This window comes from Perca fluviatilis, chromosome 4, assembly GCF_010015445.1.
Source record: "Perca fluviatilis chromosome 4, GENO_Pfluv_1.0, whole genome shotgun sequence".
Taxonomy (NCBI): Eukaryota; Metazoa; Chordata; class Actinopteri; order Perciformes; family Percidae; genus Perca; species Perca fluviatilis.
Window position 1 is genome coordinate 36,726,847 of NC_053115.1, and position 18,059 is coordinate 36,744,905.

General features: G+C 40.7%; 1 protein-coding gene across 1 annotated transcript; it reads right to left on the reverse strand.

Moving 5' to 3' along the window:
• Nucleotides 1-4,035: 4,035 nt before the first annotated feature.
• c4h3orf14 (chromosome 4 C3orf14 homolog) lies at nt 4,036-8,491 on the reverse strand. The gene is made up of 4 exons (XM_039796627.1): nt 8,380-8,491; nt 7,809-7,932; nt 7,073-7,141; nt 4,036-4,473 (listed from the first exon to the last, which is right to left on the reverse strand). The coding sequence occupies exons 1-4, from the start codon at nt 8,430-8,432 to the stop codon at nt 4,297-4,299; spliced, it is 423 nt and encodes a 140-aa protein (XP_039652561.1). The 5' UTR covers nt 8,433-8,491; the 3' UTR covers nt 4,036-4,296.
• Nucleotides 8,492-18,059: the final 9,568 nt, after the last annotated feature.

Consider the following 18,059-nt stretch of genomic DNA (forward strand, 5'->3'; position numbering starts at 1 on the left):
CCCCCCGCCCCCCCCAAAACCCCCCTGGGCCAGTCAGTCAGTCAGTGGTGGCTAGTTGACCCCCCCGAGGGCCTGCAGCACTGGGGCCCCAGCTGAGGAGCCGGGGCAGCTGCCAACCACCGGCCTCTTCAACCCCGGCTGTCCGGATGATTGCGTTTGTCAAGCCGCCACACCGAGTCAGCCCAGCGCAGGTCTGATCACCGACAATTAGGGGTTAAAGAGAGAGCGAGCGAGAGAAAAAGAGGAGGGGGGGTGGGGTGTCTTTATCCACCCTGGCAGTGAAGAAGCATGTGCCCTGTTTTTTTGCATATGGTGACAAATGGGTGGGACGTTCCTCTCATTATTGCTGTGTCGCTGCGGCCCGTGTCTCTGTGTCTGTACATCTAAACACAACTTCCAATTCTATCAGCCACATGGAACGGGGATGGGTTGTTGTTGTTGTTGTTGTGACCCTCTGCAGCATCACGGATGGAAGCAGTCACACTGCTCATACAGCGGGAGAGAATGGAATTCGTGATCTTGATATCAGCGTAATATTTACTTCAAGACATCATTGTCTTTCTTTTTAAAAAGGTAATCTTATGGGCATTTCCGCCTTCAATGGATAGCTAGGAAAGGGGGAAGACATCCAGGGAATCGTCACAGGTCGGACTTGAACCCTGGTCCTTCTGCATCGAGGGATAAATCATACAATGTATGTGCGCCTGCTCTACCAACTGAGCTATCCTGGCCACGTCAAGACATTGTTTTCTCACACATATGTGTATATAATGCTTTAATGCTTTGAGTACAACAGTGTTTAAACAGTGTAACCTATTTACAAAAAATACATATTTAGATAATCGCCTCAAAGGCCAAATCATATCATGATGATATATGATCATATTGTCCGATTTCTGTTCTCCAAATTGAAGACTCTGAGCAAAAACAGATTTCGCTGCTTTGAACGTCAGTTTTCTTCATTTTGTGGTGTATAATAAGCAATGTCATTAACCCTCTTATTCATATCACAACAGAAATGATTTCAAAGAATATTTGTCGATGCCAGTTTTTGAAATTGTTATGGTATTCTTGTTATGTTAACTGGTGGATAATTTAGTGTTCCACACACAGTCCTGTTTGAGTGGCCTGGAGGCAGAACACTGAACTATCGTCTAAAATCTCAGATGTGTTCAGTGATTCAAATACTGTATGCAACGAAAACTAGTCAATACCTGACTGTCCAAAGAGATGGAAAGAACTTTAGTAGTTGTCTGTGGACAAAGTACAGATACTTCAACGCACCCCCCACTGCATTCTAAAACTTCCATAATACCTAAAACATGCTGTGTGAATATGGTCACAAGCTGTTTGACAAATTGAGTAATTTCTAAATGTTGACACTAAGGTTATTACAGTGTTGTTAGTAGCAGTTTTAGAAGGACAGCATACACTGCCAGTCCTAATGGCAACGGTAGCTTGTGATCTATAAATATGAATATAAATCATGCATTGTTGCATTTCCTCAACCAAAGGTATAGCTTTTCTCATGGAAAGCTTTTTTTCTTATATATGACTCTGGCTCCCTCTAGTGGTTCTGAAACAGCACTGCAAACAAAAGAAAAACAGAAAAAAAGGATAGAGTGAGGTTATCCTGGAAGGTGTTACCCACAGTCACCATTTTGCTTTCAATACAAATACAAAGTCAAAAAAAAAAAAATACTATATACCAAGTCATAAATTTCAACAATGGACATTAAAGTTATGAGCTTTATTTTTTTAAACATTCAGTCCAAAAAAAGAAAAGAAATGAAGCAAAATAAGAACAGAGATAGAATACATTAAATATCAGAACGCAAATAATTTGCCATGATTATAATTTTAGAATATATCAAAACGGTTGCATGTAAGTGCACAAGTACGATCATTAGAAGCAGCGGCAGCATGTTCCTTTTTTTAAACTTTGGTGGTGATCGATACTCATCGTAGTTGTACACTTGTGGGCCATCGCTCCCAATAATAAAATGGATAGAAAGGCCGTTCCCATTTAAATTAAATATAAATGGACTGTATTTATATAGCGCTTTTCTAGTCTTAACCACTACTCAAAGCGCTTTTACATACGTGTACAGAATACAGGGACCATTCACACACATTCGTACACTGGGGTTCAGTATCTTGCCAAGGGGACACTTTGGCATGGGACTGCAGGGCCAGGGATCGAACCACCGACCTTCGATTGGTAGACGACCACTCTACCACCTGAGCCCTGCTGCCCCTCAATCATCAACACAGCAGAATGGTCATGTAGCCGTTTTCATGGCTTCTGTATAAACTTCCGTATTCACCGACTCGTGGAGGTGAGACCAAATGAGCAGCGGAGTAGGAACGTTGCAGAGAAATGAGTCAAACTTAACAACTAGAGATGGCCCGATACCATTTTTTACTTCCCGATACCGATTCTGATACTTGCGTATCGGCCGATACCGAGTACCAATCCGATAAGAGTGTGTCATATATTTTATTATGTTTTAACAACTGTATACTACTATCCCTGTATGGATGTGATATGATTTCTATCTTTGTTGTGGTGGGGGCACAGCGGAGTTAGCAAGCTAGCTAACTAGCCAGTCGTCCGCAGGCTTGCTGGTTCCGCCGTGCTTTCATGATGCATTGGTTACAGATAATGAGCCGAACAGTGGGCGGGGTCTAACGGTCCGCTGACCCTGCGTCTTTCAGTCCCTCCCACTAGTCCTACACAATAGTAGTTTAAAATAGTTATAAAATCGTGATCTTGATTCACCCTGTTCACAATTTTCGACCTTTATTTTGGTAGGACAGCTCTCACAAAGTTCAGGGCTTCACCCACAGCCAAAAAAAATAATCGTGGCAGAGAATCGGGATATCAATTCTAAGAAAAAATAAATAAATCGTGATTCATATTTTTCCCCCAAATCGTGCAGGCCTACCTCCCACTCACTCCCCAAATGACCAAGGCACACAGTTCAATGTCCTTTCTATCCATTTTATTTTATGATCGCTTGCTTTTAGTGCATTCAATGAAGATTGGTTACCAGCAGGTGCTGGCTGTAAAAATATTAGATAAGAGTGGCCTCAGTGGGCTGATGCCTTTGCACAGAAGGTGCATGTCCTTCTGATACCCCTTCCATAGACAGGGGAGTTGGCAGAGACGGTTTAAAGTGATGGTTCGGAGTAATTTCACCCTAGGGTCCTTTGCACCATAACCTCGAGACAAACACCCCCCCAGAAGCTTTTTTCAACTGGGTCTAACATTGGGAGAGTTAGCTATGAGATGTGGCATTATCAGCTGAATAGCTTAGCGCAGGGAATAATGGACCCACGTTTGTATCTCGTAAATGACCCCACTAATAAGCCGAATGATACTAACGAACTAGTACATATAGAGTTATGTAACTCATAAGCGGGATTGGAAAGTTTGTAAGTACACCAGAAGTTTATGTAAATAACACTTGCCTGCTGGCTTCTGCTCTCTGCTGTTGTTGTTGCTGCTGCTGTAAGACGAGTGCTTAGGGCCGTCTACAAATTACAACACCGAAAAGAGATGCAACAAAAATATTTTTTAATTTAACTTTTTTTTTTAAGTAAGTGCTGTAGTATAACTAGCAGGAGACAAGTAATAATTGAGGTAAGTTTGGAGACTTATTTAATCATTAAATTAATAAATACTTTAGTTCTCTCTCTTTTCGGTGTAGTAATTTGTAGATGTCCCTAAGCACTCGTCTAACTGCAGGTAGCAGCAGCAGCAGCAGCAGAGAGCAGAAGAGAGCAGGCAAGTGTTCATAAACTTCTGGTGTACTTACCAACTTTCCAATCCATCGTTTTATGAGAGCATAACCTATTTGTACTAGTGTAGACCTTTGGTATCATTTCGGGCATTATTAGTGGGGTCATTTACGAGATACAAACGTGGGTCCATTAGCCCCTGCGCTAAGCTATTCAGCTGATAACGCTACTCTAGCTAACTCTCCCAATGTTAGACCCAGGTGAAAAAAGCTTCTGGGGGGGTGTTTGGCTCGAGGTCATGGTGCAAAGGACCCTAGGGTGAAATTACTCCGAACCATCACTTTAATAGCATTTAAATGTCGGTATCACTGAATCCATTTCCATTCCTAAGAGAAATGCTATTTCACCAAATCCTCCAACCCTGGTTTGAGGATGCTGGTGAGGGTCTGAATGCAGGGGCTCTGAGAATCAACAGGCCTGTGATCACCTGCACCAGCTGAGCATCAGCGCCGTCGCTCCGACTCCAGTGGCAGCATCAGCATCAGTGCTCACCTATCGAGCAGTCCTGGGTTTGGGGCGAGGAGGCAGGCCCTGATCTTTAGCTGTGCTGGCTTTCGGTTTGGCTCTTCTGGGTGGCTGCCCTGGACCGTGAGCAGGGTGTGGGCCTTTACCCAAGAGGAAGCGCTCCCAGGCTGGGATAGATGCTTCCACAGACGCCCAGTATCTTGTCTAGAACAGAGAAACAATATAAACCTTACTATAAACCCAAATGGTACGTGTCCATATAGGCGCTGTTTTCATGGAAGGGATGGGCCCGCTTCCCAGCATTGCACGCTAGTTGGCTCGCCACCAGCAGTTATCAGTTTCTCTTCACTGACCACTGACGAGCAAAGAAAACAGGCTACAGCCTCCTACAAGCCTGATGGCTGCACCTGATTGGACGAACGCGTCACGTGGGTCTGTCTACTCACGGATTTCAAAACGGACCAACATGGCAGCTCGTTTGGAATACGATCTTGCAGTTCATGCAAATAGTTCACCCAAATGTGTTTCTGAAAACATCTTAAGCGAGAAATAGGCTATGCAGTTGGTGAATATGTCTTCATTTCAGATCCACAACGGTCAGTTTAAAAGATTTCCGTAAGCTTTTGAGAGGCGTCGAGACGAGCCGGACGCTCCTCATTTGTATAAAGTTGGCTGGCTTCAGCTTTATGCCAATGAGGAGCGGGCAACTCGACGCCCCGCTTCTCCAAAGTCCCTGCGACGCTACCAGAATGCATTGCACGGCTGCTCCCGTAGAAATGAATGGGAAGCGTGGAAATGACGCCGACAATGGACACGTACCATAAGTCACCCTACTGATCCTCTAGATTGGAAAACAACTTCCATGTTTGTAAACTGGCAGGAATGAATTACAATTTGAATGGGCAAAGGACATCCCCCATTCAGTATAAATTGTTTGTGTTCTGTCTTTGGTTTCCTATCAGCGTGAATGAAAAGCTGTTGGCACATGAACACAGAAGACCAGCGGACCTTTCAAAACATTCTGAGCCTTCAATCATCATGCAATTTCAAATGTAACATCCAAAATCAAAGTGAGAAATCTGCTTAGAAGGAAGGGAAAAAAATCACCTTGCACGGCAGCTGGATTCTCGCGATATCCTGCCAGAATCACATGGCACATGAAAATCCATCCTGTCAAGCTCCAACCTAATGCATTTGTATCTGAACTACCAGCGGACCGAACCAATCAGCGTCCGGTGAGTAGCTACTGGCAGCTGAGGGCGCGGTTTAGGTGTGTGTAGTCTTGCATAGCAGACTGATCTCATGGCAGTTCGTGAAATGGTCACGTTATTTAATATATTAAATAACTGAACACGTTAATGTCGTTATTTTCATGTGGTGAGCACGAATTTTAAAGTGCCCATATTATGAAAAAAACATTTGGGATTTGGGGTGTTCTTTTGTGTCTCTGGTACTTCCACACACATACAAACTTTGAAAAAAATCCATCCATGCTGTTTTGAGTGAGATACGGTTTCTGAATGTGTCCTGCCTTCAGTCTCCTAGTGAGCTGTTCAAAATCCTATGAGCTGGCTAACCACAACCGTTAGCTCGTAGCGTTAGCATGCTAACGCTAATGCTAACGCTAGCATGCTACGTCGTTCTCAATAGCAAAGCACTGCTACAACACACACAAGTTCACCATAATCTACAAAATAACTACTTACATGTGCGCCCTCATTTAGAAGTCTCCCAGTTAATCCTGCCTTGTAACTGACCAAAGTTGGAGAAACAGGCTTTCTTTTACTGTCTCTAGAGTTAGCTAGCTGACATGATCTACATCTGAGCTACTGAGCATGTGCGAGTGCAATCAAAGATAGTACAGAAGAAGAAAAGAGGTCTCACTCTGTAGCTAAAACAGAGACGAGGTGAAAAGAGGATCTGCAGCAGTGAGAGAGAGCTGTGCAGTACAACAAAAATATGGTGTTTTTTGAAAATTAAACCATGTAAACCTATTCTGGTACAACCTTAAAATATATATATAGAACATTTCCCAGTTCTTCTTTTCCTAACCACAACCGTCCTGTTGTTGTGGCCGGCGTGTGGCGTTACATTTCCCCGTTGTTGCGTTTAATTTCCTCGTTGTTGCGTCCCCCAGAGCAGTCACCGGCGCGTGGCATTTAATTTCCCCGTTGTTGCGTCCCCCAGAGCAGCCCAGTTTCATGACAGTTCGTGAAATGGTCATGTTTGAAAATCGTGACCTGTACACAGTAAATCAAAATAACGTGACTATTTCACAAACTGGCGTGAGACCGGGTTGTGCATAGCCAGACCTTCCGCGCTGTGGAGGAGGGTGAGGCTAATCCACACAGCATTCCAGGATAGAAGAAAAACGTGCTCTGGTTTATTGGCATTTCTTTAAACCAATCACAATGAATGAATGAATCAAATCATCCAATGAACAATGAATCAAACAACAATCACTTCAGTGAATGAAAGTGAATAAGATCATTTAAGAGGGCAGTCCTGCAAGGTATTGACAACCTTCTCCTTCCTGTAGATATTGAATTTAATTCAATTTCATTTATAGTGTCAAATCACAACAGGGGTTATCTCAGGACACTACAGATAGAGTAGGTTTAGACCACACTCTATAATTTACAAAGACCCAACAATTTGTCATCGAAATGCCAAGGAGCTACTGTGTCAACAGTTTACAGTTTAAAGAAAAGATTAGCAGCAGAATTGACCTGAAATGTGAACTTGTGATGCAAGACACATACTTCGCAAAATACTTCCCACCATTATATCAACAACGTGTTACCTCCAGAGCCAGGAGATTTGGGTGTGGCAGCTGTCTTCCTCTGAGACGATCCTCTGTCTTCTGTAAATCCTGCAGTAACAGAGAGAACACTTTATTTTATTATAATTTTTATTATTATTTATCTACACACTCTTTCATTTTAGTCTCGCATGTCCAGACAGAAAAAAAAAAATGCTCAGGGTTGTCATTTCTTTAATGTTACCTGTTACATACAATACAGTAACGTGAGCAATTTAAATTTGCTCTTACCAGTTTATAGCTGTGTGTCCAAAACCGTCCCTGTTAGAGAGTTAATGACGTAAAAAAATACTTTGTAAATCTTTACAATCATTCCCCGAAAAAAGCAAGCAGGCCCGCCTTGTTCCACTATCCAAATTGTCTTCAAAACATCCCATTTTCCACGTGTAGCTTGCTAGCTCGAAGTTGTTGTTGTTCTTTCCTGAGGAGAACGGAGCCAGACAGCAGCAACACACATCGCCGGAACATCTGGTGTGATTATCCTGGAAATGAATTGTCGTCGATCCAGACTACTTTAATCTTTATGCAAAACGTGGCAAATCTTTGAGTTCCACAGAGTTTACAGGTGCAACTGAATGCAGCAGGAGTTTAACGAGGTGCACATGAACGCACCATGGAACGCACCATGGAGTCCCACCGTCGCCCACGTATTTTACCTTCGTTGCTTGTTACCATAAGTCACTCACGGCACCCAACCCTATCTATCAGGCCGTCCTACCTGCAGCAGTGTGGCGTTCCTGAGGCGAGCGGCCTCGCACTCCTTGAGCTGCTGCCTCCTCTCGATCTTCTGCTGCTCTCTGCAACTCTCCATCTGCTCCAGCAGCTCCGCTCTCCTCCTTAAACTGATAATATTTTTATTTATTTATTTATAACGCACTTTACATTTGAAACAAATGTCAAGTGCATATTCAAGTACATATTCATTGTCACACACAGTGGAGACAGCAACAGTGTCAGAAGGATAAGCCCCGAATATCAACACTAGACCAGCTCACACTGACTGGGAGGGTGTTTTTATTACAGCACAAGCCATTGTTTAGATTAACAAATACCGAATCATGAAACGCATTCTCTATAATTAATAACAAAGGAGCAAATATTTGCGTGGTAAAAGTGTAACGCTAATTTAAACCTGCAAGCTAACTAACCTGTGTGAATAGGAGAGTTGTAGCTAAGTTACCGTACTGGCTAACGTTACTCGTCGTGGAGGAATCACAGACAGACCGCGTTGACTGTTATCGATACAAGTGGGTCAATACTAGTTCATATTAAAGATATGACAGACTCACATTTCCTCATGTTTCTCAATTAACTCCGTTTCTTCAGATAAAGAAGCAGACATTGCTGGCAGCAAAAGCGCTTCCTCGGATCCTGTGCATCAAGCTGTAATACAACCGGAATGTGTACTTCAAAATAAAAGCGCAATTTATTTTGGGGCGAAAGTCGCATTAGCTTTTACCTTTTTTTTACTGAAAAAGTCGGACTGCTACTGCAAATGTTGTTGACATATACTATAACAACGTTTATTATATTAGAATATGACTTAAGGTTTAGCTATCAATCTGTATTAACAAAATGTCTGTTCAATTAACTGAACAGATGGTGTTATTATGAAACTTCTGTTCGGAAGTTCTGCTTGCAACGGCGTTCAGTAACAATCAGGACGGGTACCTGCTGCCCTCTGCTGGTTCTATTTTAGAAAGCAGTTGATGAATTAGAAGCAAATAGATTTCCTGTTGTGTTTCGCATGTGTTATCCTTAAGTCAATATATTGAGATACTTAGTCAATATTTTAAAGTGTCTTATTACTTTGAGATTCTTAGTTTATTTTCTGAGATATTTAGTCAATATATTGATATACTGAGTCAATATTTTAACATTCTATGTCAATCTTTTAAAGTTTCTCATTACTTTGAGATTCTCAGTTTATATTCTGTGACACTAAGTCAATATTTTGAGATACTAAGTCAATATTTTGAGATATTAAGACAATATTTTGAGATATTACGTCAATATATTGAGATACTAAGTCAATTTATTGAGTTTCTAAGTCAATATTTTAAAGTTTCCCATTACTTTGAGATTCTTAGTCAATGTTCTGAATTACTAAGTTAATATATTGAGATACTAAGTCAATATTTTGAGATATTTTAAGTCAATATTTTGTTATATTAAGTCGATATATTGAGATATTAAGTCATTATATATAGATACTAAGTCAATATTGTGAGATTCTAAGTCAATATTTTAACATTCTATGTCAATCGTTTAAAGTTTCTCATTACTTTGAGATTCTCAGTTTATATTCTGTGACACTAAGTCAATATATTGAGATACTAAGTCAAAATTTTGAGATATTAAGTCAATATTTTAAGATATTAAGTCAATATATTGAGATACTAAGTCAATTTATTGAGTTTCTAAGTCAATATTTAAAAGTTTCCCATTACTTTGAGATTCTTAGTCAATGTTCTGAGTTACTAAGTTAATATATTGAGATACTAAGTCAATATTTTGAGATATTTTAAGTCAATATTTTGTTATATTAAGTCAATATATAGAGATACTAAGTCAATATTTTGAGATATTAAGTCAATATTGTGAGATTCTAAGTCAATATTTTAAAGTTTCTTATTACTTTGAGATTCTTAATCAATATTCTGTTATACTAAGTCAATATATTGAGATATTAATTCAATATATTGAAATACTAAGTCAATATTTTGAGATATTTATTCAGTATTTTGAGATACTAAGTCAATATATTGAGATTCTAAGTCAAGTTTACAAGAGCTGATCTACTACCCATACATTTAAGAGTAAAACAACTTAAGCTGAACCATATGTTTAACATGTTAACACAATATATTGAGATACTAAGTCTATATTTTGAGATATTTTAAGTCAATATATTGAGCTATTAAGTCAACATATAGGGATACCAAGTCAATATTTTGAGATACTAAGTCAATATTTTGATATTGTAAGTCAATAATTTAAAGTTTCTCATTACTTTGAGATTCTTAGTTTGTATTCTGAGATCTTAACAACTTCCTCTCTGTGAACTTGACAAACTTGATTGCAAATGGGAATATGGAAATTTATTTTGTGAGACCATTCTGAAAGTCTCGATGGTCTGGTTTAATAATTCTTTTGACTCTGAATTTGTGCTACTGCTGAATCTCTAAATTGGCATTTTCAGTTACATTTGGCTATAATTACAGCTTCCATAATTATTTTAAGGCACTGGAAAAGAGCTAAAGAGTTGGTAGACTCCGTATTCGAAAAAGCACACACGCACAAAAGAGTGATCTCGAAGATAGGACATTGTGCTGGAAAATACCATTTTTACCCTGTGTGTGCAGTGGAAAAGCATGTTTGAAGACATAGCTGTCCCTTCTATGAACTGATGTTTGTGTGTTACTATTCTTACATTTGTGTGATTACATTTTTAGAAATAGCCTACAGTTGTGGCTGGGTTGGCTCAGTTGGTAGAGCAGGCGCACATATATGGAGGTGCATACCTTGACGCAGAAGGTCCAGGGTTTGAGTCTGACCTGAGACGATTTCCTGCATGTCATCCCCCTTTCATATGTATCTGTTCTTTCCATTAAAGGCTGAAATGCCCCCTCCCCCCCACAAAAAAGAAATAGTCTATCTCAATATAGTTTTTATATATATAGTATCTCAATCCCAACTCCTCATGCCTTAACCTAACTACGTCAACACATCTAGCAGATCTGACCTAGCATTTACCCAGACCCACGTCAATAACATCGGCCGCCTCCGAATGTAAGGACAGGCGGATTCTCCTCACACCGCGGTTGTATTTTCCTAATTCCTTTTGAATTCTCCTCAACACCTTTCCTTGACCTCATGACGTTTATCATCGGGGTTAAGGAAAAGTGGTTAGGAAAGGACTTAGGAGGTCATATTATATTTCGACTTTTCGAACGCAGCCCGGATTAAATACTGCAGCAGGAGTAGATGGCAATCAGTGCTGAGGGCTTACAGGTGGCTGAATGAACAGGCAGGTGAATGGAATCAGAATGGCCACGCTCAGCCTCACACAGGAACACAGAGAGACAACAGAGCAAGGGGAGCGGGGAAAACACACAGAAACCACTGCAGATCCTGACATCTATGCTCAGAAACAGCCAATCATCTGCCCCGTTATCCAGAATAATAAAAAAATAATCTTTGTTATACTGCAAAGGCCTATTATATTTTTCTAGTTAGTTTATCTTCATTAGCAATTAACATGTAAAAGAAACAACAATCTAAAAGGGCAAGAAATAACCACTTACAATTAATGCAGCAGCAGCTGCAAGTAGTCACAACAACTGTATTCTTAATTACATGTTTCTACAGATAAAATATTTTATTCATACATTTGTGAGTATAGTATATTGGTGTTTATCTTTCATTTACATCACACATTTCACTTTTAAAAGTTTGATGAACAGCAGATTCATAATGTGCAAACCATTACTACATAATTAATGCCTTTGCTTGGGTTAACAGTTATGGAGGCTCACACATTGTCTTCTGTCTCTGGCCAGATAATAGGAAAGAAAATGTCTATTTAATTGAGACTGTCCTCCCCCGAAAAATGCAGGTCGTTTGTTGAAGTAGCAATTATGACTCATTAAAGTAACTAAGGAATTTTTGAAACTTTTTCTGAAACTGTTTTTTTCATCTGATGATGATAAATGATCTGTAGCCGTAAATGAGACTAACAGTGAAAAGAAGGCTATTTTTATATAGTTTTAATTAATGCCTCTGCCAGACTTGACTTGCGACTCGACCCAAAAGACTTCAGACTCGAGCTTCGAGACTCGTCAACAACATGTTTTCATGCAATTATAGCTTTTTAAATCTAAATTTATTCATGTATTTATTGTAAGGTGAATAATTCTATTCATGTTGTATATACTTCCCCTAGGCAATATTATTAGGAAACATTCAATTAACTTTCATTGTTATGCGGATGACACCAAATTATACCTATCAATTAAGCCAGACGAAACCAGTCAGTTAACTAAACTCCAAGCATGCCTCAAAGATATAAAAGCATGTATGACCTACAATTTTCTGTTAAACTCAGACAAAACTGAAGTGATTGTGCTGGGCCCTAAACACCTCCGAACCTCATTATCCAAAGACATAGTTACTCTGGATGGTATTGCCCTGACCTCCAGCAATACTGTCAGAAATCTAGGAGTTATTTTTGATCAGGATATATCCTTTAACGCCCACTAAAAAAAAATGATGTTGAAAAACTAGCAGAGGTGTATAGTCCAGGTGCCAGAAAGTAGAAATCCTGTCCAGCAGCTGTCCCAACCATCACTAAACCAGCTCCTCTACCAGGTAGATGAGCTCGTTAGTGAAAACACCTGTTCTAGATGTAGAGGCAGATCCAAAAACATGGCAGGATTTTTACTTTCTGGCACCTGGACTATACACCTCTGAAAACTAGTCCATGCATTCGTTACTTCCAGGCTGGACTATTGTAATTCCTTACTATAAGGATGTTCAAATAAGTCCCTTAAGACTCTCCGTGTCCTGACAAGAACTAATAAAAGAGATCATATTTCTCCTGTATTAGCTGCTCTACATTGGCTTCCTGTAAAATCCAGGATTGAATTTAAAATCCTTCTTCTGACCTACAAAGCTCTAAATGGTCAAGCACCATCATATCTTGAAGAGCTCATAGTACCTTATTGCCCCACTAGAGCACTGCGCTCCCAGAATGCAGAGTTACTTGTGGTTCCTAGAGTCTATAAAAGTAGAATGGGAGCCAGAGCGTTTAGCTATAAGGCTCCTCTCCTGTGGAACCAGCTCCCAGTCTGGGTCCGGGGGGCAGACACCGTCACTACATTTAAGAGTAAACTTAAAACTCTCCTCTTCGATAAAGCTTATAGTTAGGGAGCGAGGAGTTGCAGCGTTCACCTAGACCGGCAGGGGAGGATGTATAGCTGCAGACTCTCTTCATAGTCGTTAGACTCATCTACCATATAATCAATGATATAATCAAAGTAGAGGGAGGCAGGCCAGTACAGCCCAATCCGGCAGGGGAGAGTTCTAGGCAGACCAGGCTCCTCTTCTTACCCTTTCTCTCTTAATTATGCTGTTATAGTTTTAGACTGCCGGTGGACTTCCTTTGACACACTGAGCATCTCTCTCCTCTCTCTTTCCATCTTTGTGCTTCCATGTTCCAGAAATGCTTGTTACTAACCTAGCTCTGGGGAGCTTATTCCCCGGAGTCCATATGTTTTCTTTTCGCCCAGCATGTTTCCTTGGATTAGGGTGGCCCCTAAATCATGGTTGCAGCCTGTCGCTGTGGTCCTGCTGCGCCCTGCTACGTCCTGCTACGCCCTGCAGTGCCCTGCTACCTCCTGCTGTGTCCTACTACGTCCTGCTATGCCCTGCAGTGCTCTGCTACGTCCTGTGACACCCTGCTATACCCTGCTACGTCCTGTGAGACCCTGCTATACCCTGCTACGTCCTGTGAGACCCTGCAGTGCCCTGCTATGCCATGAACTACTACAACTACTGTTTCTAGTCACTGATCCATTATCTTTGTTGTGACTATTATTGCCACTGTTCATCACACCCCCAACCAGCACCGTCAGACACCACCTACCAAGAGCCTGGGTCTGTCCGAGGTTTATTCCTGGGAGGGAGTTTTTCCTCGCCACTGTCGCACTGAATGCTCGCTTGGGGGAATTACTGGAATTGTTAGGTCTTTGTAAATTATAGAGTGTGGACTAGACCTACTCTATCTGTAAAGTGTCTTGCGATAACTCTTGTTATGAATTGATACTATAAATAAATTGAATTGAATTGAATTTCTATTTTCTTTTATTGGCGCATATATGTTGGGGAAACGTATGACAAGCCTCATGTCACCTGCCCTTTGCCATAATGTGCAACGTAATGCATGCATCATGCCTTATGTGCGTGCACTCACATATAAAAAAAATACATTGACGATGGTGACACCAAGTCCTCCCGGAGTTGTGCCTTTTGTCATTAGTTTTGCTTTCAATAACTTGGTAAACAGTGGCAGTAAGCCAACAGCTACATGCAAGGTATGTGGCACCAAGATAAATGATGCCGGATCAACAATGTCAAACTTCATCAGGCATCTCAAAACGCATCTAAATAGGTCAGTCACTCACACGCTAATGTGAAAGAGACGTTACATTTAGCATATATCTAACCATCGCAAAGTGTCGTGCTAATGCTGGGAACAGGCACATTGTATCTTTATAGTTAGTAGTTGCTGATGCTCAGACATCCATGGCGCACATGAGGAACAAACGCTGTGTCGGGTGGGCAAACTCATGTGATGCGTAATTGATCCCGTGGATGATTTGTAGGCTATTAAGTGAACAAGGTGTACCCGGTCCAGCAAACACTGGGCCGTCTTGACTGTCTTAATTCTGCACATATTTCCTATTTTCTATTTCATTATTTCATCCATGTGTGGCGCAGCGGATCCGTGCGTTACCTGCCGTGGAGATGCTGGCCTCACTAACCTCTCCTCCTCTGAGTCGGATCTCCCTCGCGCTGGACTCAGGTTCACTGAGCGTACTAACACTTAGAAAATAATTGGCTTTACATCAATGAGTTCAAACTGCTTATTGTGTGTAATTTGGACTGACACTGAGATACATGTTGTTCTCTAACTGGTGTGGCGCTGCCACTGTTCTCTTGATTTCCACTTTGACATTAGATATTTTTTTGAGTGAAAGAGATCTTACATTTAACATATCGCCACAGGTGACAAGCTAACCATCGCAAAGTGTTGTGCTAATGCTGGGAACAGGCACACTGTATCTTTATAGTTGTATCCATATGATGCGACAGACTTAGGTTAATATTTCACCAGGCTAGAGGGATGTGTTAAATAGACCCCATAAAGTTATCCCACAACTGATTTTAATACTGTAATGTATGGATGGTAGCTACAGGACATGCTTTGAATTCATAAGATTTAACAATACAGTGTTAGGGACAGATCAGATGGCCAGAGAGTTGAGACTTGACTTGGACTCGAGCTCAAAGACTTGAGACTCGACTTGGACTTCCAAAAAATTACTTGTGAACATCTCTGCAGCAGGTAGATGGCGCTACAGTAACACATTCTGATGGGTCACAGATTTGAGTATTAGCCAGGTAAAGGGTAGCAGGATATGTCTTTACATAGGCCTAATAGTATATTAATTTTATTTTAGAAGTTATCATGTAGTCATGGCTGATACTGGGGCAGGGCCATCACAGAAAAAAAGGAAATTAAACAAAGAACAACTAAAAGCTAAAAGGGAAAGTGAAAGACAATGGGCGAGTCTATCTCGGTTGGGCTTTCAACAGATGGAGATGATTACGGCATTGTAAATGATCAAAACCCCACCCTGTATTGGCCCTCAGGAATGTAATATGTCTATTTCATTCATGAAATAACTTTACAATGCGCAATGTGGTTGTATGTCAGTAGCCAGCATTAGCTGGATTTACCCTGTAGAGATCAGAGGAGGAGTTAACCATAGTCCTCATAAATCCACCAGAGTTTGGCATTCAACACAAAGAAAGCCCAAAATAACAGATATCCGGCCTAAATGAGTGAAATGCGGCAGAATTTTCATTGGCAATGGAGCAATCCCGGAAGTGGATCGTCGTGGATATAGACTAAGCCACTTTATAGTGGTGGCACCATATCTATGGGTGTTGCCCTCTAGTGGCTGTAGTAACTATGACGGGAGCAAAGCAGGAAGTAAGATGACAAAGTAAGAGCTCTACATTCCGCATAAGGAGGAAAGTTGGGGGGGGGGGTGGATGGGTGAAACAAACACACATGACTTTCACCCAGGAGACCGGGGTTTGTGTTTGTGAAACGTAAATTTTTAACGCCACCCACTATGTTTTCCAAAGCTAACTGTCCCGTTCTTGTGCCGCATGTCAGTTAAACGTACGTCAACTGACCCAGAGCGTCAAAAAGTGATACCAAGAGTCCCGACCAAGCGTGTCTATGTATACCGCTAAAGGAGACTTTTTGTGTCAATAATAAACGACAAAGGCACATGACAAAGCTGCGCTTTCTGACGAGTAACAAGTGAGAATGTATTGGTAAAACAGTGACTTTTTAAACTTTACGAACGTCACATGGGTAAACGGAATTGAAGTAAGGTCTGATTTTTAACCCAAACCACAATGTTTTTCTAAACGTAACCAGGTAGTTTCTGTGCCTAAACCTAACCAAACTGCTACTGTTACGTTCTCTGGTTTAGAGAGGACAGAAAACTCTCCTGTGGGTCGTATCTGAAATTAGGAATAAACAACCTATGTCATATGTTTTGTAGGACTTGTTGATTAAATTAAAAGGATTCAGTAATATCACTGTGAAATCAAATCAAAAACGAGTAGCTAAAGCAAGTAAAATATCTTTTTCAGTAGTTGTAGGACCAAACCAGAGCTGAAACCCCAGTAAATACTGGACGTTCAAGAACAGTAACGGAGCCTGTAGAAAAAAAGTAAAATACACAAAAAAGCTCAATTATCACACAAAGGATTTCAGAAAATTACATCAAAACTCATATTTTATTTTATGTATAGCAATACCATTTACATATTAAATAACACTATAATAGAATGCTTTGATATAGCTTTTAACAACAAACAAAAAGAAATCCATCTTTTTGTCTTCTTTCATGTTACAAAAGAGGAAGGAACAGCCACCTTTCCAAAAAAACGGGTCAAGGGTGTAGAAATTATCTAGTGAAAGAGCTATTCTGTTGTTGGCAACAGAAACAAAGCCTCCAGTAGACAAAAACCAAAAGCAAAACAAATCAGAAGAAGAGGGGATAACGATGTAATATCACAATCACTGCCTGAACATTAATGGAGGACGTTACGCTGGAAACTGGAATGTGATAATGACCACAAGCTGGACGCACAAACACCTGGCTTCCACACATTCCACCACTAACAGCGACGCCATGGGTGACCTCCAATGGAAGGAACAGATTGACACAGACTTGTGTCAGATTGGAAACCTTGTGAGAGCTTTGTGGTATGTGTTATATCAAGAAACTGTAAAATAATTATGTTTAGGTAAAAAAATCATAGACAAAAGAGAAACATGGAAAGTCTGAATAATGGAATTTCAAAATTTGATTTGAAACATTTCCCCTGACACAGTTGATAAGTACACAGTTTCCAGAGAAGGGCTGGGTTACAGAGGCAAACAAAATATTATGTACATTTCTCATTGACGGTAGAGCTGCGTGTGCACTTGTGGCAACACAAAAACACGCTTCATTCGGAATGATCACAATGATCAGAATGGCTTGAATATGGGGGACAAGAAAAATTACAGAATTCCCAGCTTAAGGGCCCCGTCACACCAACATTCATAACAGCAACATTTCACAAATCACTTCACTCAGCAGTACATTCAACGTGCAAATCCACGCCGTTAAGCCAACAACATACTGTCTTGAAAGTGCTAAACTTTGAGGGATTGGAGTTGAAAATGGAGGCAGCTATCATATTATACTGACACACCATCCAATTTGATTTCGCCCTGCTCTGTTGGAGAACAAACTGTTCCCCAAAAAGAGATGCGGCATGGTCTGCAGTCAGTCGTAATAAAGGTGTGGATAGTACTTCCTTGAAATAACCGCTTTAACCTATTGTCCTGTTAGTGACTGGTAGCAAGCCAACTAGTAGGCTATGGCTAGCTACTTTGACTGACTAGCCAACACAGTCTCACGGCAGTTCGTGAAATGGTCACGTAATTTAATCTATTTGATTTGTGTACACGAACATGTTTATCTTGTTTTTTTTGTTGATGGTCAGCAAGTTTTTTTTTATAATACAAACAATTGCATAGCTGTATAGAACGGGACGGGTTGGGTTTAGGAAAAGAAGAACGGGACGTGGGACAACGACACGGTTGGTTGTA